Source organism: Amblyomma mixtum, chromosome 3 (assembly GCF_055824585.1).
Source record: "Amblyomma mixtum isolate Tamu chromosome 3, ASM5582458v1, whole genome shotgun sequence".
Taxonomy (NCBI): Eukaryota; Metazoa; Arthropoda; class Arachnida; order Ixodida; family Ixodidae; genus Amblyomma; species Amblyomma mixtum.
The window spans coordinates 16259675-16285144 of record NC_143014.1 but is presented as its reverse complement, the minus strand read 5'-3'; the positions used below and the strand labels follow the sequence as shown (position 1 = coordinate 16285144).

At 44.9% G+C, this 25470-nt stretch overlaps 2 protein-coding genes across 4 annotated transcripts in view; one reads left to right on the top strand and one right to left on the bottom strand.

The window, feature by feature from the left end:
• LOC149349319 (transcription elongation regulator 1-like) overlaps positions 1 to 10106 on the bottom strand; it is a 179519-nt gene extending 169413 nt beyond the window's left edge. The window contains exons 1-2 of one of the 3 annotated variants that reach the window (XM_089578256.1): positions 9891 to 10067; positions 1618 to 1705 (exon numbers count right to left, since the gene is read on the bottom strand). In XM_089578256.1, coding sequence (XP_089434382.1) covers positions 1618 to 1705; positions 9891 to 9978 — 176 coding nt within the window. In that variant the 5' untranslated portion in view covers positions 9979 to 10067. Of the gene's footprint in view, positions 1 to 1617; positions 1706 to 9890 lie in introns of all 3 variants that reach the window. The other 2 variants (XM_089578253.1, XM_089578254.1) reach the window with 2 other exon arrangements.
• Positions 10107 to 10367: 261 nt separating this feature from the next.
• Positions 10368 to 11305, top strand: Chrac-14 (DNA polymerase epsilon subunit 3 Chrac-14). The gene has a single exon (XM_089576767.1). It carries the CDS (start codon positions 10558 to 10560, stop codon positions 10963 to 10965), a length of 408 nt encoding a protein of 135 aa, XP_089432893.1. The 5' UTR covers positions 10368 to 10557; the 3' UTR covers positions 10966 to 11305.
• The last annotated feature ends 14165 nt before the right edge of the window (positions 11306 to 25470 follow it).

Here is a 25470-nt window from a genome sequence, read left to right as displayed (position 1 = left end):
GGGTCAGCAGCCGAGCACCATAACCACTGAGCCACCGTGGCGGCTTTTTTAGCAGAAATATGCGGCCTGTGCCACGGGGCACACCGTGCGGCGCGCCGCCGTCCGTGATTGGTCAAGAGAGGTCGCGATGACACTTTGAGGACTGGAGCAGCTGCCGATGCGGATCCGGCGCTGCATTGAGTGCAGATCACAGCTTTCCGTGGTGTTGTAAAAGCGATTATGGCGACTATTTATTTACTGACCTCCAAAGAAATGTACACTACAGTTTCTTCATTCCACGTATCACCTGAAACCAGAAAAGACACAAGCAAGAAATTCTACTCCTAGCACAAGCATACGCCAGCCTGAAAGACGCGTATGCAGACCATGCGTAAAAGGTGCCAGTACAACCTCGGCTCGTATTCTCGGAAAGGAAGGGGTGTGAACAATACTCAAGTCAATTACCACCACCGGACGCCTCCTAGCTCGCCCGAAAGAGCGTCATCCTAAAGAAAAGGCCCAAAGTGCTGTGTACAAAAAATCCTGTTCTCAGTACCTGGCGTTGTAGGTTGGGGTAAGAAAGTATTTCAGGTAAACGATGAAGCAGCACAAAGTTGGTGTCAAAATGAGCGAAAGCGCAGTGGCCAAGCACTGCGAGGCATGTATGTGACCACAGGATAGTGACGCAATCATTGTGCGCTGGAAACCAAGCCAAATACGCGCACAAGGTTGCTGCTTCAGTCATGGTGCGTACAGCAGATGCCAGAAAATATTAATCGTTCCGTCGGAAACGTTCGCCCTTCCTAGATTTGCAGCTTAGGTTCAGTGAAGTGGTGGCCAACTATATGCGTGCTTAAAAGCCAAGCTAGCTGCAACTCGCCCGCTGCCACAACTTGATGAAGAAACCTAACAGGGTTGCGAAATATGGTGTTTTTTTTTTTGCAAAAACTTGGTTGGCATTCATTGCTCTCTTCAATTTGCATCCGAAATCAGACAGATATCTGTCGAATGCTTTCATTCTAATTGCCTAGCTACGATTAAACGAGATGCCGCATATGAAGAGCTTCGATGCTTGCTTGGACATATCGAACCAAGTATAAAATCACTAACCGAGCCTTGCTGAGCACGCCTCAGGTGGTCTGGCCGCACCTAAGGTGAGGAGAGCGACACATGCTTGAGCCTCTATAAGGTTTCTGCAGGGGCTAAGTGAGCATGTTTCTACTTTTAAAAGAGGCGCTGCTTCGGAATCGTGACACGCCTCTCATGTGCGAGAAAATCAAAGGAACTGTGTCATGGTTCAGTCGTGTCTTTTTGACAGAAATCTCCAGAGATCACACTAGGGACAAGCTCTGCATGTAGCCGCTCTTGCGAAAGTGCTTCGAGCAGAGTACGCTTGCTTTGGTCAGCTTGAATTCTTCGTCACAGCAGCGAGTGCTTGCGCTGCGAGCTTATGATCTTGCGGAAAACAGTGGAAGACGATGCAGTCGCGGCCGTAGTTGTTCGTGTTCACGAACGCAGAGTAGTACCTCGTGCTGAACCTGATTCTCAAGGTCGGCTGACACGCTCTGTACGTCACAACGCACGCAGTATGAGGAACAGCGCATGCAGCACGAGAAACAACACGCGCTGAAAGCTCACTCGGGTGCACCGAAGTATCCCCGGCTCCTCAACGTGACGTCACGTTGGCCGACATGGACGAGGTTTCCCTCTCCGTTGTTGTCCTCTCCTGCGCTCGCGCAGGGCGCGAGAGATTTAAACATCGCGCTTTCAATTGGTTATTGCACCACTGTTTTAGCCAAAACCGAAAAAATAATTTCACAGACGGGATCAGCAATGACACTACTTCAAAACCCTGAAAAGTTAGTTGATTCAAAAACGCCTCAGTATCCCTTTAAGTCAGATGCAATGAAAAATGTACACCTAATATTTTATGGTGGCCAGAAATGTCCTCGCACCCAATGGACACCAAATTTTTGCCCGATTGTTTTCTTCCTTCAAATGATGCATTAGGCACTAGAATAAATGGACCACCCTATGGTATCGTACACGGCCGTTGAATAAGTTACAAATGAATTTCTCCTAGAAATTGTTTTGGTTTCATCAACCCAACGATGGCTGTGACGTGTAAGAAGTGTTTAGGTCCGGTGAGACATGAAAAAACAGCAATACAATCGCTGACACAAAGTTTTAATTCACTACAATGTTGAAGCCAGCCTGCTTCAATAGGTGTAATTAAAGCAAATGACGTATTAGCGATTACACTGCAGTTTTTTTTTTTATGCCTCGCATGACCTATACACTTCTTACACGTAACAGCGATCGTTAGGTTGATGAATCCGAAACAGCTTCAAGGAGATATTTAATTGTAACTCATTTAGCGGTAATGTGGGATACCATGCGGTGATCCATGTATTCATCATAATAGAGAAGAAAATGTGCGGTGTCCATAGTCCTTTAATTTAAAATATTAAATAGTATAGACACCTAATTTTGGCGGCATGTTTTCTTCTCTACGATGATGCGGAAGACGCTACTATGCATGGATCACCATGTGGTATTCGCCTACGACCGCTAAATATTTATAATCGAATTTTTTTGTCATGCTGTTTCGGATTCAACAGCCGAGCGTTGGTTGTTACGTCAAAGGGTGGTTATATGTCGTATGAGGCATGGAAAAACTGCAATACAATCACTGCTCCATCGTTTCCATTCACTGCAGTGCAGAAGCCAGCCTTCCTCAGGAGCCAGAATGACAACAAATGTAGAAGCAGCGATTGCAGTTTTTTCATGTGACGTATAACCACACTCTGGCATCAGTCATCGTTCAGCCACTGAAACAAAAATCGAAATTCGATTATAAATTTTGTAGCAGTCGTAGGAGAATGCCATGCGGTAATCCATGTATAATAATGTCTTATACATCATTACGAAGAAGAAATCATACACCTAAAAATTAGGTGTATATACTCCTTTAACCCCTGCCGACACAGCGAATTCTGCTCTCATCAATATCACCATAAGGATACACCAATATTTTTATGCTTGTTTCCAACAGTACACAGTCTCCTTTAAGGAACCAATAAAGTTTGTGCTTCCTGAATCTTTGTGACCTAAAGTATAGCAGAATTCCACTATAGGAAACTGATACAGTAAAGGGAAACTGCGGTCCCATTTTGCTTTCTATACATGACTGCACATTTTTTTTCATTTATAGTAAAGAACTGGATATAGTAAAGAACATCTGGCCATGGAGACATACTTCCCACAGAATGATGACATCGCGGCGTGCACGCAGTCTGTGGCTCTATTCACTTCAGAGCCACAGACATGTAACGACGCAATCCCAAGGCCAACATTGGTAGGCGAATGGATACCAAAGACAATAAAACGGCACTCCTTGAGATGGGTTAACCATCCGGCTCATAAGCTACAAGGAGAAGCCAACTTTTCGAGGGCCCTGGAGCTGCAAGGCGAAGTGCATGGCGCGCACGGGCAAAAGCACAGTAAGCTGGCTGTGAACATAGAAAGAAAGCTGCTGAGACAGTACGAGTGCAGGGAGGAGTAGGGAAGGGAAGGAAAGGGGCGAACAGCACGAGGCAGCAGCGGAGGTGCAGTGGAACCATGTGGGCAGTTTTGCTGATTATGTTGCACATTTCTCAACTACTGCCTGTGTGTTCACACAAATCTCATTTCTTTACAGAATAAAACTCTCATTATATTGTAGCCACAGTGTACTCATGTATATGTGGTACACTTCCACGTGACAGACAAAATCGTGACGAGATAAAATGTGAAAACTGAAAATAATTACCACATAATGGGACAATACCAGCAGAATGGAAAATGAAAAGGACTTCTGGGTGTTTATTTTATAAACCAACATACTGTGTTTAGTAAGTAGCCAATTATTTACCAAACAGCATCCTCAAAGCCATGCTATCACCAACAACCTATATAATAAAGACACTTATACAGTAAAGACTTTTACTGGTCCTAGGGACTTCAATACAAAGGGGTTCTACTGTTCCCAGAAACCTTGGTGCATATATTCTAATGCAGCTTTCACTGCACGCTTTTCTCGCTCTCCTGATCATTTCCATCAAGTTTGGCAGGCTGCGGCGATAGCCTAGTGCTCTCGCACAGTGGCCAGCGAAGCTGATTCGAATCCCAGTGGCGGATATTTATTCCAATTAGTTATCTATGGCACAGACATCGTTGGAATAGTGCTTTCGCACTTTTAAAAACCAGAGACAGGGGGGGGATGGCGGGGCAGTGATGTGCACCCAGCTCTAGAAGCATTCACTTTTCATCTATTCACAATCATGACAATGATATGCTGCCCCCTCTTATTCCTGATTTACAAGTTGACAAACAAGGTGTTCTAAATCTGCTATTACATGCTGACATCAAGAAAGGACAAGGCCTAGACTGCATCCTTAACAATTTATTGTACAGGCGCGTTGAACGGGCCTCTAAATACCTGACGAAAATTTTTCAATCATCAGGAGAGAACAACAGTTATACAGTACTGTCCATAAAAGCTGAAATACTTGTATTAAAAATTATCATCAGATTTCTTCCACTTCGAAACTACTTGAAAACACAAGCACCTGCTCACCTATTTCGATCAGCATGGCTTCCAAAGGGGACTCTTCACAGTTATCAAGGAAATAGTTTACAACCTCACAGAAACAATAAACTCCCAGGGTCAAACAGACACCTTGACTTTGCAAAAACATTTGATGAAGTATTGCAACAAAAATTGTTAAACAGAGTGAATGCAGCCTTTAAGAATCGAATGCTCACAAAATTATTTTTCTCATACATATCGTCTCCTAAACAATATGTAATGGTTAGAGGATGTCAGTCTAATATTCTTCCTGTCTCTTACGGGGTGCCACAAGGTAGTGTCTTACGTCCACTTCTATTTTTTATTTTTAATAATGACCTACAAAAAAGTATTAGTGTTCTGCTAGGACATTTTGCTCACAACTGTGCATTGCACAGTAAAATAAGTACAAGTGATGATCAGACTGAATTAAATTCACAGACCTCCAAAGAATAGTACAATGGTGCAACGACTGGCAGATGGAGTTAAACTCAAAAGGTTCATATCAGAAACTAGAAAGAAAAACTCTAAATTTAATCATCAAATTAACGGGTGCATACTTGAACAAATCGATAACATTTACACCAGACCTAAGACTCACACTGAAAACGTCATCTCAAACGTAATCTCCAAAGCTTTTAAATCAGTATAGTGCCTGACACGTACCATGCAAAATATTACTATGGATATGAAATGGTTGGTTATTGGCTTATGGGGTTTAACGTCCCAAAGCCACTCGGGCTATGAGGGACGCCGCAGTGAGAGGCTCCGGAAATTTCAATCACCTGGGGTTCTTTAGCGTGCATCGCACAGCACATGGGCCTCTAGAATTTCGCCTCCAGGATATGAAATGCCTCGCATACAAAACAATTCTTATACCCCTTTTACACAGCCAGTTTCAATGGCCATCAAGTCGAGAGCCTTCGAGATTCTCAACTGCTATTGAACTCGAAGGAGTTGTGTCGCGTTACTTGGTAAATCGCAATGGCCATTGAAATGGTCCTCATGTTTTATGCCAAGCTTCTGTGGCACCACAGCCACTACTTTCGATTTTGCATAAACAAAAATATTTTTATAAATCTGAACTGAATGTTGAAAAACACTCTTTGGAGCCATAGGGGTTTTTCACTCATTCTTAAAGGCCAGAATCATTGTCTTGAAGACACTGCCTTTTGTACTATTTGCTGTTGCAATTTTTTAACACTCTGGCAACACTGGTACCGCTGGCAGAACTCTTCTGTGATGGAGAGTATAAAATTAATGCACTTTAAATCAATTACTGTGCAGACTAATATTTTATTGCTCGCATTAAAGCTTAGGAGAATAATGCTTGTTCATGCTTTTGTTCGATAAATGTATCATGCATGAAAGTGCACATTAGCGCCACTTGAAGCAACACTAGCAACCTTAGGCAACACTCGAAGGTCCTCAACATCTTGACAGGGTTCCGCGCTGCTCTGTTGATTCGACAAACTATTGGCTCATTGGCCACTGGAACCAGCCATGTTGCAGCGCTCAATTGTCTTTGAGTCGATGGGCTAGCAGTTCAAGGACCTATGAAATGCCCACGTGAAAGGGGCATTAGTGGTTTTTTGAGGAAAGGAAATGGCACAGTAACTGTCTCACTTCTTGGCTGACACCTCAACCACATCGCAAGAGAAGGGAGTGAAAGAAAAAAGAGAGGAAGAAGTACCTTAGTGGAGGGCACCGAAATGATTTCGACCATTTGGGGATCTTAAACGTGCACCGACATCACACAGCACACGGGCACCTTTTGCATTTCACCTCCAACAAAGCACTGCTGTCGCAGTCTGGTTTGAACCCAGGTACTCCAGCTCAGTAGCCAAGCACCCTAACCACTAGAGCAATAGCTGAGTACGCCAAAATAGTATGGAATCCTCACACCGCAACCAACTGCCTCAAGCTTGATAGGATACAGAGACCCGCTCCAAGGTTTTTCTATAATACTGTTGCAGCCATTCTTCAACAGAACTCTGCAAACAAGCTAAACTAGCGATGCTAGACACCAGAACCAGGTCTTAACAATTTCCTCAAAATAAACAAGTCAGGTTACTTCGAAATCAAAACCAATGAAACATCAACACATCGCCATAGTAAGCTCATTTTATTACTGACCATACAGAATGTAAGGTCAGTTTAGTTTAGGTAGTTACTTTAGTTTACTTACTTTCCACGAAGCTGCAAAGATTGGAACTCTCTGGTTCCAGACTCTGCTTTTCTGTCCACATCATTAACTGAATACCTGCACCATTTAGATCAGTTTGTGTATAACACTAGCTCGGGAAGGTAGGGTTATTTTTGCAGTTACTGAAGAGAGCTATTGTTCTGGTTTCTGATGTGATGAATTTTTTTTTTGTTTATGTGTATTTAGAGACTTTTGTAGCGTGAGCTACATTGGCCTTGGATGAGCAGTTCCGCACGAGAGTGGACGAGCCAAGCTGCGCATGCGCCAGTGACGTCGCAGCTGCACAGCTGGGGCGCCGGAGCCAACAACAAGGAGGAGAGGAAGATGAGGAACGACAGCCAGGCTACAGCCATGGAGAAGGAAAGCAAAGCCGCTGCTGAGCGGAAAAGTTGAATCCACCGGATCCCGAAGTGGTTGCCTGGCAGTCAGCGGTTAACCAGAGGAAGAACGAACTGGCTAAGGCCAAGCGCGCAGCGGAGACGCCAGAGAAACGAGAGGAACACTTAGCAAAGCGGCGCCTGAGTGGGGCGAACAAGGTGGAGCCGTCATGAGGGTTTGTACGAAAGTGCAAGAACTGCCTCGTTAAGCAACGAACCTGTCACTACTGCCACTTAGCTTAAAGCGTGGTTGGGGTGTCCACTGTTCCAAGAGGGCAGTTATGCGCCTTCCCTCTTGTTCAGGTGTCCACCAAGATGTGGACACCTCGCCCTCACCTCACGCTATGCATATCCTGGCACAGCAGAGCTAAGCCACTGCCAATTTTTTTTTAGTAGCTACATGGCTAGGTTTTTTAACACGTGTCTGTTCTTGCACTAAGTTTACTGCTGATCTTTGACTGTATTGTTTTCCTATCTTGTTATAGTCCCTTTCGGGGGCTGACAGTACTAATAAACGAAATGAATGAAACAAACTTCAATAAGGTACAAAATGCAAGCAATAAATGCAAGACATAGAGGTCTCTGCGCAACTAGGTCAAATGAAAACCCAACTGCACAAAGCATATGCACTCAAGACACAAAGGTTGGGAGCGAAGAACGCAGAGAAATAAGGCACATCCCCCTAATTTTTTTAACAGCTTCACGCAAGCGAAGAATGCCCAGCGCTGCTGTGCCGGAAGAAGGAGAGGAGAAAGAATGCTAGGGCAAGGGCAAGACCACAATTCCTGCTGGTGAAGTAAGCATCATCTGCTAGGCTGTTCTGATCAGTGTGAAGAAACCCCTGCCCAGAATTGGCTGTTATGCATCGGAGCCCCAAGCAGCTGCAACCAACTGTTTTTATCCACTGCATATAGCATGGGTAATACTGAAAAGAGCACACATTTGCGAATAAGAGCCCAGCATGCCCAAGAAATCAGTTGCAATTAATACCTATGAAAAATTGACCGAAAAGTACCCTCAGCACTGGCACATTAACTGCGTCAAAACAAACGCTTTCGAGACACAACCCGCAAATGCAACCAGGGCCTAATGTCATGCTTGGAATGTTAATGCATCTGCACCAGTTGAGAGCCACAAGCATGCAGCAAACAGAACATGAAACAAACGCCCTCAGAACTTTGCTCCAAAACTTGCTTTGCGCGATTTGCTTTGCACGAAGCAGAACACCCAAGCACACGATACTAGCCTCAGCAGCATGATCGGCGTGCATGCTCGCTCCCTCTCCCGATTTTTGATCTGCTTTGCCTTGGCGCTGCTGCGCTGGGCTCGCGTAAAGTTCTAAATTGGGAGGGTGTAGAGGAATGAGGCGGTGTGCAACTTTACGCTGCGATACTGTTCGCAGCTGCCGAGGTTACGACTGCTTGAACTACGGCTCTTCTCAAAGAGGTCTGTAAAGGAAACAGACTAACTACACCTACAGACCTTTGCATCAGGCAAGGGAGGTCGGGCAAGGGCCTCCTCTCTGGACTGCCGGAAATTGGTTCCGCTGCAGCCTCCACCGTGCTAGTGCAAGGTGCTCACGACAGTCCAGTGAACAGTATAGCAGCGCCCAGGGCACCCTTATTGCAAAGGTCCATAGACCTTTCCAATATGGTCTTGGGCATCGCCACATTGCACGCTGGGGAGTTGTGTGCAACCCGCGCTAGCGAGGTGGACACAGCAGCAGAACCAGTTAGCAACAGCCTGGAGAGGGTGCGTTTCAACATCCTTCTCGCCCAATGGAAAGGACTACACCTCTCCTGTCTTCGACCAAAAATCACAACTCGGGCAGGCCAGACTACGGATGCCTGACCCGCTCAAGCTATTGTGGTTTTTCTAGACAAACACCCGCCCATGAGGTGACTTAACCACAACTCATAGCATGCGAGCAACTTGAGTTAAAGCGGATGCTTGGGCGAGTTGGTACGACATTTTCCTGAATAACAGCGCGAACTTGGACGAGGAGTGAAGGACAGCGCCCGTCTTTGTGTCTTCCTTCAGTCCTCATCCAAGTTCGCTCTGTTATTCAGGACAGTTGCCGCACAGCTTAACTGCTGCCTTATCTTTGGCTCACTATAGAGCACACAGGGCTGCACAATGCGTTGTTCAGGTCTCCGTAACACACCTCTCCAAAAAGGAACCCTCGTGGAAACATCGCGGAATAACTACGGTCCACACAGGGCATCGGTCGCATGCACTATGCGCGCACGTGTCCGCAATAATCTCTAACGCTGCATTAAGCTAGATCCTGTAATTTCGTTGCTGCATAGTAGTAGTCTATAACACTGCTGCTTATGTGCGGAAAAAACGTACACTGGCAGCAATCCAATTAGTCCTAAAATAAGAAAATATTTACCATCAAAAATATCCCTGCGGAGAGAAATAAAACGCGCAAAATGAAAATGCCACAGGAGGAGTGAAACGAAAAAAGACGTGGATCCGCGTTCCACGCTAGCACAGGGAGTTCGCTTTACACCACAAACACATCGACCACAACCAAAAAAGTTCGCGCGTTGGGTGCAGCAATAAACCAGGCATCAACAAGGCAAGACTCCTTGATCCATGCCTCAGCACTACACGTGACGCAAAGAACAGTGAACAGAATAGTACTACATCGAGCGAGACTCCGCCATTTAAAAAATAGGTAGATTCTGTAAAGCGTTGTAGTACGCGGCATCACCTTGGTGGGCCTCTTGGCGGAAAACCATCGGTACCTCGGTTGCGGTGCATAAAACCGCCTTTAACAACGTCGTTAGGTCCGTCGCCATCGGACATTTCAAAATTACTGTCTCCCATTAGCAAACCCCTTAACAACCAGTACAAAGAACCGGCAGCGAAGCCAGCGAAGCCCAGACCACTCACTCTACTAGAGCGTGCCCAAATGGCTATTCGAACACCTAAAGCCAAAGTAGCCAAAGCATGCCAAAGCCCATAGCCGCCAAAGGCAGAGGCGCGCCTGCGCTTCTCATCTTTCTTTCCTGGCACGAATGACGTCTACCGTTAAGTTGTAAAAATTTTAAATTTGTTTTCAAACTTATTAACAAAATAATACTTATATTTATTTTGTATGGCAATTATTTTATATGCTTTGATTTTAAAAATAATCATTAACTTTCGTCCTGATTGCAAACCAATCCAATTAGAATCCAACGTGCGCCCAAGCGCGCGCGGCATGTTGACTACAAGTTGACTGCAAGCGGTGGCTCGTCGCTTTGTTTGCGCTTCATCGCCTCACTCGAGCCTATATATATATATATATAAAGCTGCAAAGTACTGTGCCCTGGCTGCTGCCGTGACAAAATAGTCATTTTTCTGTACCGTGCATTCATAAGGAGACACCAGGCCAGATGGCAGAGCGGCCCGAGGACCTCAACTTGCCTCTCTCCGTTGTTACTCGCATCGTCAAAGATGCCCTTCCGGACGGCGTGAACGTTTCTAAGGAAGCAAGGGCAGCGTTGGCGAAAGCGGCAAGCGTATTCGTTCTCTACACCACTTCGTGCGCTAACAACTTTGCGATGAAAGGCAAAAGGAAGACTGTGACGGGTGCCGACATCATATCTGCCATGGAAGAGATGGAGTTCGAGAGCTTCATTGACACTCTGAGCGGCAACTTGGAGCAGTTTCGACAAGGGAAGACGAAAAAAGACGCCATGAGAGCTAAAAAGCACGAAGCCGCTGCTGGCGCAGTCTCAGCTGGCGATGCTGAGGTGAAAGACGATGGTGAAGTTGATCTTGGTGACGACGAAACGAACTGAAATGCATGGTGATCCTAAAACCGACTGACTCTCGTCTGAGTTGGCCTTGCCGTTCTGGTAAAAGGGCCTTCCTCCAGCCGACGTCAATTCCAATCTGATGTAAATGCATGTGCAAGAGCTTGCTTCAGTTCGGAGAAGAATTTTCTCGCGCGTTGCCTTAACTAGCCGTTGCTGTTACCAAATAACGTTTTGAAAAAATATTTGTGCAGTGTAGCTTGTGCAACCTTTTGGCGTACTGACTAAAAGCACAAGTTCGACGTACTGCAGCAGTCAAGCGGCTGTTCTGTTCTGCGTGCGCATCTCTCTTTGCAAATAAAGGCATCCTTGCAAGCTTTCCGTACCCATTTTTTACATTACTGGCACTTTTTCGCCACTGTGTAGTACTTCGGGACTAATACTTTGCTCCGCCTTTGCAGTCACGGTGTAAAATATACAATTTAAATTTAGCTTTGATTACACTTCACGGATATGCAGGCAGTATTGTGAAAGTGAGGCAGTACATTGAAGCCCCAATCGGACGTATTTCTAGGGATTTAGTTTTTGAAAAACATTGTTATCCTGTTAGATTCAGATCGGAAGCAGTGAAAATGCATTATTGCTTATTTCTGTTCTTTTCATTTAGACTACGAAGTCTGACACTAACCTGAAATGTTATGCTAAGTACGCTAAGCATCTGTAAATGCAGTCATCATGCTCCTCGTGTTCATAGGGCTTGCATCATCTTGCAGAACATCAGCACCATTGTTTCATTCATCAAGCCCATCATCATTTTAATTTGGTTTTCATCCCTGGAGAGCCAAAAGCCCACTCTTGAGGAAGCATTTTGAGACGGAGGATATTGTTAAGCACTCCCTTACAACATGCATACAGCAGTGCACTAAAGCTGGCATTGAAATCAAGAGTTGGACGAAAACTCGTCTGGTCGGAGTGAATTATAAAATGTGACATTGCAGATGCCGAGCACAACATGAATACACAAAAGACGTTTCGGCTCCCATACGGGAGCCTTGTTCACAGTAAAAATGAGAAGCGGGTGCGCGAGCTTATGTATGCTTGAAAAGAGGGCACAGGGAGTGTGCGTAAGCAGTTGTCAGATTTCAGAGATAAGCATGCATAAGCTCGCGCACCCGCTTCTCGTTTTTTACTGTGAACAAGGCTCCCGTATGGGAGCCATGGAGCGCCCCGGGAACTGCTGAGCAACCGTGGGCGCGTCTTTCTGTCCGAGTTCATGGAATCCCTTCTCAAACAGTGTAAGACCACTCACCATACCGCCACGGCCTACCATCCTCGGACTAACGGCTTGACGGAACGGTTTAACCGCACCTTAGGCGATATGCTGTCGATGTACGTGTCTTCCGACCACTCCGACTGGGACCGGATCCTGCCATTCATCACTTAAGCCTACAACACCGCCACGCAGAGCACATGGCTTTCAATGCCCTCTGGCTGGCCACTCTAACAGTTCTCAGCTCAAATTGCAGACTGTGTCATTTGTTCAGAAGTTTCACCGTTACTGAGAAATTTTTATATTACAGGAACACACAGTTTCACGGGATAATTACAAAAATGTCGAGTCCTTCACTAAAAAAAGTTATGAGGGCACCTAAGCAATTCCTATGATGTGTAAATGCGAGAGAATTTATTCTTGTCGCTGAGTGGGGGGCGAACATTGTTTCGCTGTGTTGGAATGGTCCCGCACTTCGTCTGCAGTGAACTGCCGCCTTCAGCTACGCTTTGCTGCCTCACCTGATGTCGATGCAAGTGATTCAACTTTCAATGATGAAGACTCCATAAGCCGCCGCATTTACATGAATACTGCATGCAAAGGTAGGATAACCGCTGGTCCTTATAATGGAGTGGTTTCCAAGAGAAGCTAAGCGTAGCTGGGAGCAGCAGAAAGTTAGGTGGTCAGATGGTGGCTGTAGCTGGCAAAGGACAGGAGAGACATGGGAGGGGCCTTCGCCCTGCAGTGGGCATCGTATTTCCTAGCATATCACGCTACTGTGTACATGTACCACATCAAGTCTGTCCAGATGGTGACCCCACTCGCCCAGTGCAAGCCAGTACCAAGCTGCCCCCTTCTTGAGCGCAGTCTGCTATGTTATTCAGCTGAGAGGGCATAGCACAGCAGGGAGGAGGAGTAGCGCCTCCAAACCTGTTTCCATTCACCGCAGAAGTCCACTTGCTTTTCTCGATCTGCCCCTGCCTTGTGATGGCCTACTGAGCCAGCAGGGGTGATGATGTCATTCAGGGGCCGCGTTTCTGCCACGCATGCCTGCCATGGCTTTCTGATGACGGCAGGGTTTTCGCTCAATGAGCCAAGTAATGTTCTCACATTAAAATTACTTGACTGATATTTACACTGGTCTAGAGTCCCAAAGCTGCATGAGGGCTATGGGAGAGAGTGTAGTGGAGGGCTCTCATTTAACTTCGACCACCTGCTGTTCCCCAACAAACACTCGTATCGCACACCGCATGGTTGTTGAGATATGGTTACTGCAGCCAGGGTTTGATTCCGTGACCTCGTGCTCAGCAGCAGAATGCACCACCATGGCAGGTCATAAGCTGTAAAAAGAGTTTATGCACATGAACAGCTGAAGTACTAAAGCATTGAAAACAATGTACATTGGAGTTTATACACCTTCAGGAAACACCACATAGGTTGTGCAGTCAAGGGGCGCATTAAGGCTGCGCAGAAAAGTCTCGCACTCATGTTACAAAACATGGGCACACTCGGGCAGAATGTTGTACCTCACTCAAAACAGTAGCACAACTAGAGCACATATGTGATTCTGTACGATGAATTTTGTGAAGCCATATGCCTGCGTGAAGGCAAAGTGGGTGTGCAGGCAGTGCAGGAGAATGGCTATTGCTCGTGACCTTGTGTGTCACGATGGAGGCATCTCAGCGGTTGAAGTGAAGAAAATTCAGCAAAGTCTTGTGCCACAAGCTGCTTTGAAAAGGCAACAAAAACGGGACGCACAGAAGAGAAGATAAAACTGGAATTCATTCCTTGGACAAATTTAGGCATCAGTTGTTACTGTGGTTAAGAAAACTCCGACATAAGAGATTTACGATCTGCTCATTGGGTTCCCTTTTGTATCTGTGTGCAATGGCTGCGGATATTCTTGCTTAGAATTCTTGTAGTTACATATACAATCAGGGAGAGTCTTAGTTAATTCTATTCTCCAAAACAGACTGGTCATGGAGAACCTCTGGAGCTGTCCTTGAATCAGAATCATGAAATACTTTGGTTCACGTGGAGAAAAAGAGATATGCAGAGACATCTGGCACAAGTGCTTGTGCTACGTGCCTCTTCTTGATGCCCTTCTCTATTCCACTGTTTCCCAGTATGTATCACTATACTTCCCCAGCTAGTCATTGTTCTTAACATTAATTTTTTGTTCGTTTCACTTCATTACTTTTTTAGCACCAGTGTTGCATGCCGCTTCTCTCTGTGCTTCTCTCTTGCACTGTTTCCCAATATGTATCACCATACTTGCCCAGTTAATCATTCTTCTCGACTTTTATTTTTTGTTGGCTCCATTACTTCTTTTCAGCACATGCACTGTGTGTCACTCTGTGTCCTTATGTTTTGCGCTGTGTTCCAGTATCTGTCACCATACTTCCACAGCAAATCATTCTTCTCAGCCTTTGTTTCTAGTTTCTATGACTTCCTTACTTATTTTCAGCACCTGTGCTGTGTACTGCTTCTGTGTGTCGTTCTCTTTTGTGGTTTTCTAGAATGTATTCTACCCCAGTTATTCGAACATTTATTTTTGTTTCTTTGGCTCCATTACTTTTTTTCAGCATCTGTTCTGTGTGCCGCTTCTCTGTGTGCTTCTCTTTTTGAGCTATTTTAGAACACCTAGTGAGCTTAACAGTACCTTTTGCTGGGCCTGAACACAATGTCACACCAACTAGCCCCTTGAGTGGGCACGCGGACAGCATGGTGCCAGCCATGACTGACAAACACCCTGTTCTACTGCTACAGGTCCTGCTTTCTGTCTTGGTGCACGGTGGCTTCCAGCTCGGCAGTGGACCCAATCCCAACTGCTTCATCGAAAGCCGCTATCCTGCGGCCAACCCCGTTCCACTACAGGCTGACATCCCTCTGCCGCCAGGCGACGCAGAAGCGCTCCTGGCAATTCCCGATAGCTGTTTCTTCACATGCCAAGCTGCATCATCATCTACACGCTGGGAACCGCCGGATATAAACCTACAGCAACGCCCTGCACCCTTCTCTGGGCATGCGGACAGCGCGGCGCCAGCCATGACTGACAAACACCCTGTTCTATCGCTCCAGGTGCGTAACTGTATTTCTGTATACGCAAAAAAGAATGCAAATCGTTGCCTGTTGCTGTTCCCATGCCCACGGGTTTTCTTTCAAATATTATCCAAGTGTCTAAACAACTGCCTTCAGTTATTGATGTCGGGAGATGTCGAAGAAAACCCCGGCCCCTCGACACGCAATGTTATCCGTCAAGATTCGAAAGATAGCCCCCCCGATAAAGTCAAACCATCTACGGATAATACTTCAGAAGTAACCTCACAAAACGACGAAATACTGCACATCCTCCAAGTACTACAGGACCAGTCTGCTTCAATAACAGCCAGTAATCTCGAAATGAAAAAAAGTATTGAAGAAGTCCGTCAAGGTCAGCAAAAAATCGAATCGGTTCTCGGGAACATGGGCAGCAGGCATGCGGACATTGAGCGCAAGGTGGAAGCCATAGACAGTCTTAAAGAAAATATGGAACACACTATCAACAATCTTAGGAAACAAAACGAGCTTTTGCAATCGCGTATGAATGAACTCGAGGCCAGAAGCCGGCAAAACAGCTTGTTATTTCACGCAATTCCTGATGAAAACGAAACATGGGCACAGGCCAAAGAGAAAGTGCTAAACTTGCTCGGTAACCAGATAACTTCAGCTGACATTCAGCGCGCGCATTGAATAGGACAACACCACCCCTCCCGTAACCGCCCCGTTATAGTAAAATTCGCCAGCCACAAGTCAAAGGAAAAAGTCGTGCAGTTAAAAGCTAAACTAAAAGAAAATGAAATCAGCATAACTGAGGATTTTTCACCAGCGACTCGTGAAACTAGAAAGAGGCTGATCGAATATGCTAAATCCCTACCAAACTTGCCATTTTTCAAGCTCAAGTACAATAAGTTAGTCATCGATAACAAGTGCTTTACGTACAATCCTATTACAGATGTTATATCTGAGTTACCCTATACTAGCCCAAAACGTTCTGTCGCCCGTAACCCGCTTGATAGTCCTGCACCTCCGCCTGCCTCTTCCGAGAAACAAAATGCATTATCATATGATTAGCGGTTACAGAGGGGCAGTGGCTGCCACCTTCCCCCAACACACGTTTGTCTTGTATACCAACATAAGAAGCGCAATCAGGAAAAGCACTGAACTTTCGTCTCTTGTTGATTCATGCTCTGCTGATATCTTCGTACTAACCGAAACATGGCTTCATGGGCGCATTCGCGACAGCGAAATTCTTGACTCACCTAACAAATTTCAATTTTATCGTTGTGATAGGAATGCAAGGCAAGGCGGTGGCGTCCTTATAGCCATTAACAAAAATTTCGAATCTTTCGCCCTTAATGTCACGACCGGATTAGAGATAATGTGGGTATATCTGAAACTAACACACCGTCAATTCATTATAGGGGCTTGTTATCGCGCACCAAACGCATCGTCGACGTTCGTCTCTGAGCTTCATGACAGCATCAACATCGTAACGACACGATTTCCGACAACACCTATATTTCTACAGGGCGATTTTAATCTTCCTGGCATTGATTGTTCAATGAGTACTACTTCTATTAATTCAACTTCCTCTACTTCTCTACTTCCAAGGAATTCACAGATTTATGTTCATGCTTTAACCTCACACAAATGATTACACAACCTACTTGAATAACGGACACCACTGCTAATATATTAGATTTAGTCCTGTGCTCGAGCCCTGAATTATGTTCAGAAATAATATACCTGCCAGGGCTGAGTGACCATCTTGCATTGAATTTTACTATTACCATACCCAAACAAAAGAGAGTAAAGACAACTAAAACACTGTGCTATTATCACCGTGCAGATTTTACCCAAATTAACAGTGAGTTAAGCCTCTTTTTAACAAAGTTCCTAGAAGGCTTCGAGCAACGCTTTGTTGAAACGAACTGGACACTCTTTAAGAATAAGGTTACCGAGCTTATCAATCGTTTTTATTCCTATCCGAAATATCTCGTATAATCCAAAGGTACCAGCATGGTATAACTCATACGGTAGGTGCTTTTCTAACTGGAAGAAACGCTTATACCGGCTTGCTAACACCTCATGTAGTCAGTTTCGTTGGTCTTTATATCGTGCTGCAAACGACGCTTATATTTCACCAGTAAAAAATGCTAAAAAAATTTTTCTTGCGAAGACTTTACCCCATATATTGGTAGATAATCCTAAAAAGTTCTGGAAAGTTATCAATCCCACAGACCGGTCTAAAATTATTTTAACAAGCGCTTATGACGAACCTGTTCCGGACGACGAATGCTCAACTGTATTAAATGATGTCTTCTCCAGCTACTTCATAAAATTCCTGCCAAACGACTTACCTTATTGTTGCGCCCATAATTATCTGCCAGTTATCATGTTATTGTCAACCCGGATGGAATCGCCAAAATTATTGATGGTTTGAAACCATTTTCAGCCGCCGGCATCGACTGCATTAACTCAAAGTTTCTGAAAAGCACTAAGATATATTCCTACATTATTCTTTCTAAATTATTTTAGCAGTCTCTAGAAAATAGCACGATGCCGGCAGACTGGAAGATAGGGAAGGTGATTCCAGTACATAAATCTGGAAACAAGCACTCACCTTACAACTACCGGCATATTTCAATCACCAGCATCCCCTGCAAGATCCTAGAACATGTTCTTTTTTCACATACAGCAAATTTCTTAGAGTCAAATTCGTTTTTTCATCATGCACAACATGGTTTTCGTAAGTCATATTCATGTGAAATGCAACTTGTTCTCTTTACTCATAAATTACATGCAATTCTTGATCATTGTTCCACTGCAGATTGCATATTTTTAGATTTTGCCCAGGCTTTTGATAAAGTTTGTCACCCGCTTTTGCTACTAAAACAGCGCATGATAGGGCTCGGTACTGACGTACTAAAATGGCTTGAGTGCTTTTTAACAGACCGCCAGCAGTTTGTAGCAACTAATGGGAGTAACTCACATTTAAACCCAGTTCTTTCTGGCGTTCCACACGGTACAGTGCTTGGGCCCTTACTCTTCTTAATATTCATTAATGACCTGCCTGATTCTGTTAAATCATCAATTCACTTATTTGCAGACGACTGCGTCCTTTTCCGTGAAATAATAACCGATGATGACGTACGCGCAATTCAAACTGACATTAACAACATCTCCTCTTGGTGCAAAGCATGGCAAATGACGCTAAACGTTAACAAGTGTAAATTCCTGCAAGTATCAAGGCCATCTAGCAACTCACCTACGTATCACCTTAACAATGTAGCTCTCGAATCAGTAGCGTCATACAAGTACCTAGGCATTCATATCGCTTCTAACCTTAGCTGGAACAGTCGTGTCGAATTCATTGTCAACAAAGCTAACCGCATGCTAGGCTACTTAAGACAGAACTTTCGCTTGGCCCCTTCTAGCACCAAGCTTCTCTTTTACAAAACGTTAGTTATTCGCAACTTGAATACGCATCATCAGTTTGGGACCCGGGCACTACTGATCTCATTAACCAGCTAGAAATGATTCAAAATAATGCAGCTAGTTTCATCTTCTCTAATTATCACCGCACTGCTAGTGTATCCTCAATGAAGTCTAATCTCAATCTGCTACCCCTCACATCTCGTCGAAAGCATGCACGGTTATGCCTCTTTCATAGATATTTTACCATGAATTACACGGTAAATTGCTCATTCCGCCTTCATATGTATCATCACGCATTGACAACGTTCACAAAGTTGGCATAAATTCATGCAACACTAAATGTTTCTCCAATTCATTCATACCCCGCACATCTAAAGACTGGAACCGCCTTCCCTCCTCCGTTGCAACAATCAATAAATTTTGGTTATTTCAGTCTGCCGTGCGCAATATAGACCATGCCAGTTTTTCTTAACATTGTATAAAACCTACCTCTCTTCCTGTGTGTTCATATATTATTTAATTTCACCACTGTGTACTCTCAAACATTATCGCGAATTTCATTGTGTTATATTAATTAAGTGTTATGGGAATTTGTTTAGATCCTTTTGTAACCAACCTCAACTGTCACTTACAGTGTTACTTGTATGTTCTTATTGCTGTGCATATTTTTTTTGTTTGTTTATTGAATACAACCCACTCCCCTCTGTAATGTTTATACCCTGAGGGTAATAATAAATAAATAAATAAATTAACCTAGTGAGCTCTTCACTGTGAAACTATCTGCAAACATGTGAATCTAATAAACTCAAGATTTCACATTAGTGTAGCATAAAATGCTTTAGAATTGCCGAATGCACATTACAGAAGCGCCAGTTAGGTTACTTTCCCTAACCGCCAGACTTCCCATAGTTTTGTTGCACACTGGGGCCATTTTCGCCCCACACAGTGCAGACAGCTTTCATTTTCTCTGAAGAAAAAACTAATAATAAATCCATGTTGCAAGAAAAGTGGGGCTGAACCGAGTTCCAAACTGGTTCAAAACAGTTCCTTTGAATCGTTCGGTTTCAGGTTCAGTCCAAGATGGCAAAAAAAAAAAAAAAACATGGGTTCAGTTTGGTTCCGGTTCGACGCTCTGCTGGCAACCTGACCCTAAATTAACAAAAAGAAAACAATGAATAAAATACAAGTGCAAACATGCCATACCTTTGGGAAATGCGGTTTCATGACTAAATTATGGAAGGAAAAAAAAAATCACACTGGATCACGAAAATCATGAAGGATGTAGCAGCCTACCTGGAACAGCAGGATAATATGGTTTGGTTTTGGTTTTGTGGGGTTTAACGTCCCAAAGCGACTAAGGCTATGAGAGACGCCATAGTGAAGGGCTCCGGAAATTTCGACCACCTGGGGTTCTTTAACGTGCACTGACATCGCACAGTACACGGGCCTCAAGAATTTCTCCTCCAAAGAAATTCTAGCCGCCGCGGCCGGGATCGAACCCGCGTCTTTTGGGTCAGCAGCCGAGCACCATAGCCACTGAGCCACCACGGCGGCCAGGATAATATGGGGTACATGTTTTGTGTAGATGTAGAGCACCTTTTTTACTCGGTCCCGCATGCTGAGCGGCTAGCGTCAGTTAAAACATGCATTGAGGAAAATGGAGAAGTGTCCCTTCAGAACTCGGCAGAGATGACGGCAGACAATTTTATCACCGTGCTATAATTTTACCCGAACAGCACCTTTACAACTTATGACAACAGGTTTTACTTGCAACGACGTGGTATATGTATCGACTCATGTGTGGCACCTGTGTTGTGCAATACATTTTATACATTGACCAATCCCTGACGACGGCTTTAGAAGGCTTGGACGTTTTAAAAGTATTCAGATATGTAGATGACTTTTCAATGCTTTTAGCAAGGAAGAATGATGTGCAGTATCAAGACTTGACGAATGATATTTTAGATCAATTCAGAAGACTTGGTAAGGGCTTGACCTTTACAGACGAAGTCCCTGCTGTGAACACTTTACAGTATTTGGACATGGAACTGATCCTCTCCAATTTTTACCTATGTTGGATGTTCCACCCGAGGGTAGCGAACCATTTGATTCAGCTCACTTCAAGATTTCAAGATTGGACGCTGCAGGCTACCCCTGTGCAATCAGGATGGTGGTAAGTGAATCCTTGCTCCAGAAGATGAAAGGAAAGGCCCGCAAAAGGGCTACAAACAATGCTACAAAACCTGTTGTGATGCCTTACGTACACAAGATCGTGCACAGCCTGAAGAAAGTGGCCATCAGGTACGAAGTACCGATGGTATTTTCAGCGCCAAAGAGGCTAGGCCAGCTGTGCTCACACACGGCAAAGCGTAAAGAGAGGAAAAAAGGTTGTGGAAAAAGGCACCTGAAGCCCTTTGTAAAATGCGCGACAGGAGTGGTTTACAAAATACCTCTGACCAGGGTGTCGAACCGGAACCGAACACGAAACCGGAACCGAACCCGAATTTTCGCCCGGAACCGGAACCGAACCGAACCCATATTTTTTTCACCATCTTGGAACTGAACCCGAACTGGAACGATTCAAAGGAACCGTTCCGAACCGGTTCGGGACTCGCTTCAGCCCCGTTTTTTTTAGCATCCCTGGATACTTTTTTTCTCGGACAAAACGAGATCTAGCATGTAGATTTATCCACACGTAGCTGTCTGCGCTGGAAAGTGCGAAAATGGCACCCTTTATATGGGACAACAAACTTATAGAAAGTTTGGTGCCTGGGAAGATTGACGATTCCGTAATGTACTACCGCCAATTCTAAAAACTTGTACGTTAGGTTGATTTGAAATCTTGAGTTATTATTCCTCCCCTTTTACATAATTGTGTAACATTTTAATCAAATTGTTAGGATTGCTCTAACTCAATAAAGGACTATTGACACCAAATTTTTGCTTGCATACTTTCTTCTTTCAAACGATGCGTTAGACATTGATGTACATGGAGCACCCCGTTGTGTTCGCCTACACATAATAAACCATTTATATTTGAATTTCTTCTTGACCCTGTACTAGTTTCATGAACAGAACGATGGCTGCGACGTGTAGTGGAATTCAGGTCAAGTGAGACGCGAAAAAACAGCAATATAACTGCGTTTGTTATAATTCTAGATATTGAATCAGGTTGATTTAAGTGCTATAGTGAGTCAAAACAACATATCAGCGTTTGTGTTAGTTTTTCCGCGCCTCACGTGACCTAATGTTAAATTACATGTCACAGCCATCATTCAGTTGATGAAACCGAGACAGCATGGGAGAATAAATTCTTTTCTTAATTATTCAGTGGCAGTAGGCGAATACCACACGGTGATCCATGTATTCTAATATCTAGAGCGCTATTTGAAAGAAGAAAGCGCGTAATAAAACTGAGTGTCTATAGTCCTTAAGCACCGATTGAAAATACTTTCCCTTTGCGTCATTTACCACAAATATATGAAATATTAGCACAAGGACCAAACAACGTTGTGTGATGGTGGTTTTTGAGGAAAGGAAATGTAGTGGTAACTGTCTCACTTCTCGATGGACACCTCAACCGTGCCACAAGAAGAGGGAGGAAGGTGGGAGTGAAAGAAGAAAGAGAGAAACAGGTTCCGTAGTGGAGGACTCCGGAATAATTTCGACCACCTGGGGATCCTTAACGAGCACCGACATCGCACAGCACAGGGTGCCCTTTGCGTTTCGCCTCAGTCGAAATGTGGCCTCCGGGGCCGGGGTCGAAACCGGGTACACTGAATAAGTAACCGAGCGCTCTAACCACTGAGTCACCGCAGTGGGTAGTGCAACATTTACTTTTGTAGATGTTTGTTGTCTCAGATAGCAGATTCTAAATTAAACCCCTTGTGATGGGTCAGTGGTGCAATAAAAAAAAAATGGCTCAATGGGTATTGAGCTCGGCTGCTGTTTCCATGGTTGCAGGTTCAATCCTGGCCTAGAGGGCTGCATTTGGATGGTGGAAAAATGACAAAACGCGCGGGTTCTGTCGCATGTTGAAAAACCCCAGCTGGTATCCGTTAATCTGGACCCCCGCACTACACCATCTATCATATAGCCACAATGTCTACTCGATGCGTTAAACCCGAGATATTACTGCTAGTATTACCAAAAGAAGGATGTATAAATTGGTGCAGCTTCTTTTTTTTTTTTTTAGAATCCGCATATTCTTGTTTGCACGCAACGGAAATAAGCAACGAAAGGTGGGCTCTTGGCAACGGTGGAGATTTAATTATAAGAAAAAAATTCAATATCGATTACACAAAGGGGCAGTGCGGAAATAAATGCGCTCGCTTGCATGCGATAGGGATTATACGCCCAGAAAGATGCTACTGCGATGAAATATAACTGCGATCAAATGATTTCGTTATGCCGATTCACTGAACTTGTTCTGCTTATAAAAAAAATTGCTGTCAGTCGCCAGCGAGCGGCTTCATCCGCTGTTCTCTGACTGCTCGGTCTTGAATTCTCTGTCTGGTGACTTATATCTACTTCTCGCTGCCATACTGCCGGTTCTTGGTGTCTGACACGACAGGCTTATGATTGTTTCGTAGAACGCTTGGGCGACGGCATATGTTGAGCCTTCAGAACAATCCGCGTCGGCTATATCGGGTACAGGTGGGTGATGTGGGCTGGAGAGAGGGATGAAAGTTATTGAAGGTGCATTTTTACCTCGGAGTGCCAGGATGTGCGCCCACCGGAGTGCGCATCAAGAGTGGAGGCTGCACGCACACACTCCCCCCCCCCTCACACACACACACACAGCGCGGCTATTTTAGGGAAAGGAGGCTATACTGCTAACGCAGTAAAAAGAATAACTAAAAGAGTATGCATCCTCTAACTCCGAATGGGATTCGTAGCAGTGGCGGCACACCAGAAAAGCTCTGTTTAGAGGTGCCTTAGGCTACTTGGCCATCTTCGAGACTTCTTTTTGTGGTTGTTGCATGGAATACTTGGAACCTCTCTGATCCTCGTGCTTTACTAGACCGCGTCGAATTCAGCGATCTCGGCATAAGGCCTCATGCCACCATAACTCTCTTTCTCCGTCCACACATGAAAATCCCAGAAGGTGCAGACGTGAAGAAAGGGGAACCATTCAGGAGGTTGAACTTGCGGAGCACATTCTTCCTGTGTTAATGTGCACTGTTGTCTGAACAGTGACCTCGTTGAACGCGGTGGTTCTGTGTGTCCATCTATCATGCGTGTTTTCAACGCGCTAAATGGTCCTATATTGCAAGGGTTTCACACACTGCCGCTAAACGGTCCTATGAACACGAAGAGTTCGCACGGAATTCCGGAGTTTTCCATTGCAGACATAAATGTTATAATGAAATGCATGATGTCAATGGTTTTTTTTTTTAAGAGACTGCTTAAGTATGTCCCAAAAGAACGCAACATCACCACAAAAATATCATTTTATCACTCAACGGTTTCTCGTTGCTGGCACAGGTAGAAAATCACTGACCACAGCACACAAACGTCCCCTTGGCGCAAAGATACGTCTTAATGCGTAAGGTCCATGTCTGAAGCGTGAGAAAGGTTTTTGTGGCCGATTGGAACTGCAGTCGAGCCCACTTATAACGAACCTGACGGTCACGCGGGTTCCGCTCGTTACATCTGATGTCCGTAGCAAGTGGATTCTTCGCATAACACGATGCCGACCGCGGCGGCCGAATTTCGATGAAGGCGAAATTTTAGAGGCCCGTATACTGTGCTATGTCAGTGCACGTTAAAGAACCCCAGGTGGTCGAAATTTCCGGAGCCCTTCACTTACGGCATCCCTCATAGCCTGAGTCGCTTTGGGACGTTAAACCCCAATAAATCAAAAAACCAATCTTCGTATAGCAGCCAAAAATACTAAGGCCGCTAAAAGTGGCATCTATTTCTTATAAAACTGCGTTATGCGCGCCGACTAGTGCAAAGCAGAGCCTGCCGCGGCTCTTTCCAGGCTATCGAGAGCGGTCATTTAATTCTCGTCGAGACCCTTGCTGCCAACTACCAAATTTAGGGACGGGTATAACTATGTGTGGCTGAAGTGCACACAGCAGCTGGTGGCATGTCGGCCACATATATGATTCCTGGCAGTAGCGGAGAGCTAGTACTTGGTGTCGAAAGTCTTCGTCAGAGCACGCGCTTCTGCGATTTTGTGGTCCGCAGTAACGTAGTTATCCGAGGAAACATCTGGCCAGCTATGGATTAATGAAGCGTTGCCAGAAAACTACATGCGTCTGGTTCCGTGCATTTTTGAGCTTCTTCTGTCGTTGCTGGGCTGATGCAGCGACGAAAGTAGTGCAGCGCTTGCGGCCCACAGTGCGTCAGTTGCACCGACCGCTATATGGCGATACCTGCATGTGGTAGCGGCGCAAAAGATGGAGCCGACTGGGCAGGCTATCTATACCACGTGACCAGCATAGCCAGCAATGATTTCAAAATTCTCAAATCGCTGCTGTTAGCTCATCCAAGTAGCTTCGCCTTCGAAGATGCCCCTGTCTCGCGCGCACCGCGCTTCTTCCATTTGGGATGCTTTGCCCAGCCGGCAAACACGCAGGCAATGACTGCCCTCATAGGCTATCGACGCGGGCTTGGCCGGCGGTTAATTAATGTTTCAATAGAGAGTAATAGCATATCGTTACTTTAAAAGAGTAGAAAACTGAGCTAGTTGGTTCATACTTCTTGGTGGGAACCCAAGAACTAGCCCTGCATTGCAGAGATTGTAAAGAAAACAAAAAAGGCAAAAAAGTGCGCAAGTGTGAGCCCAAGTT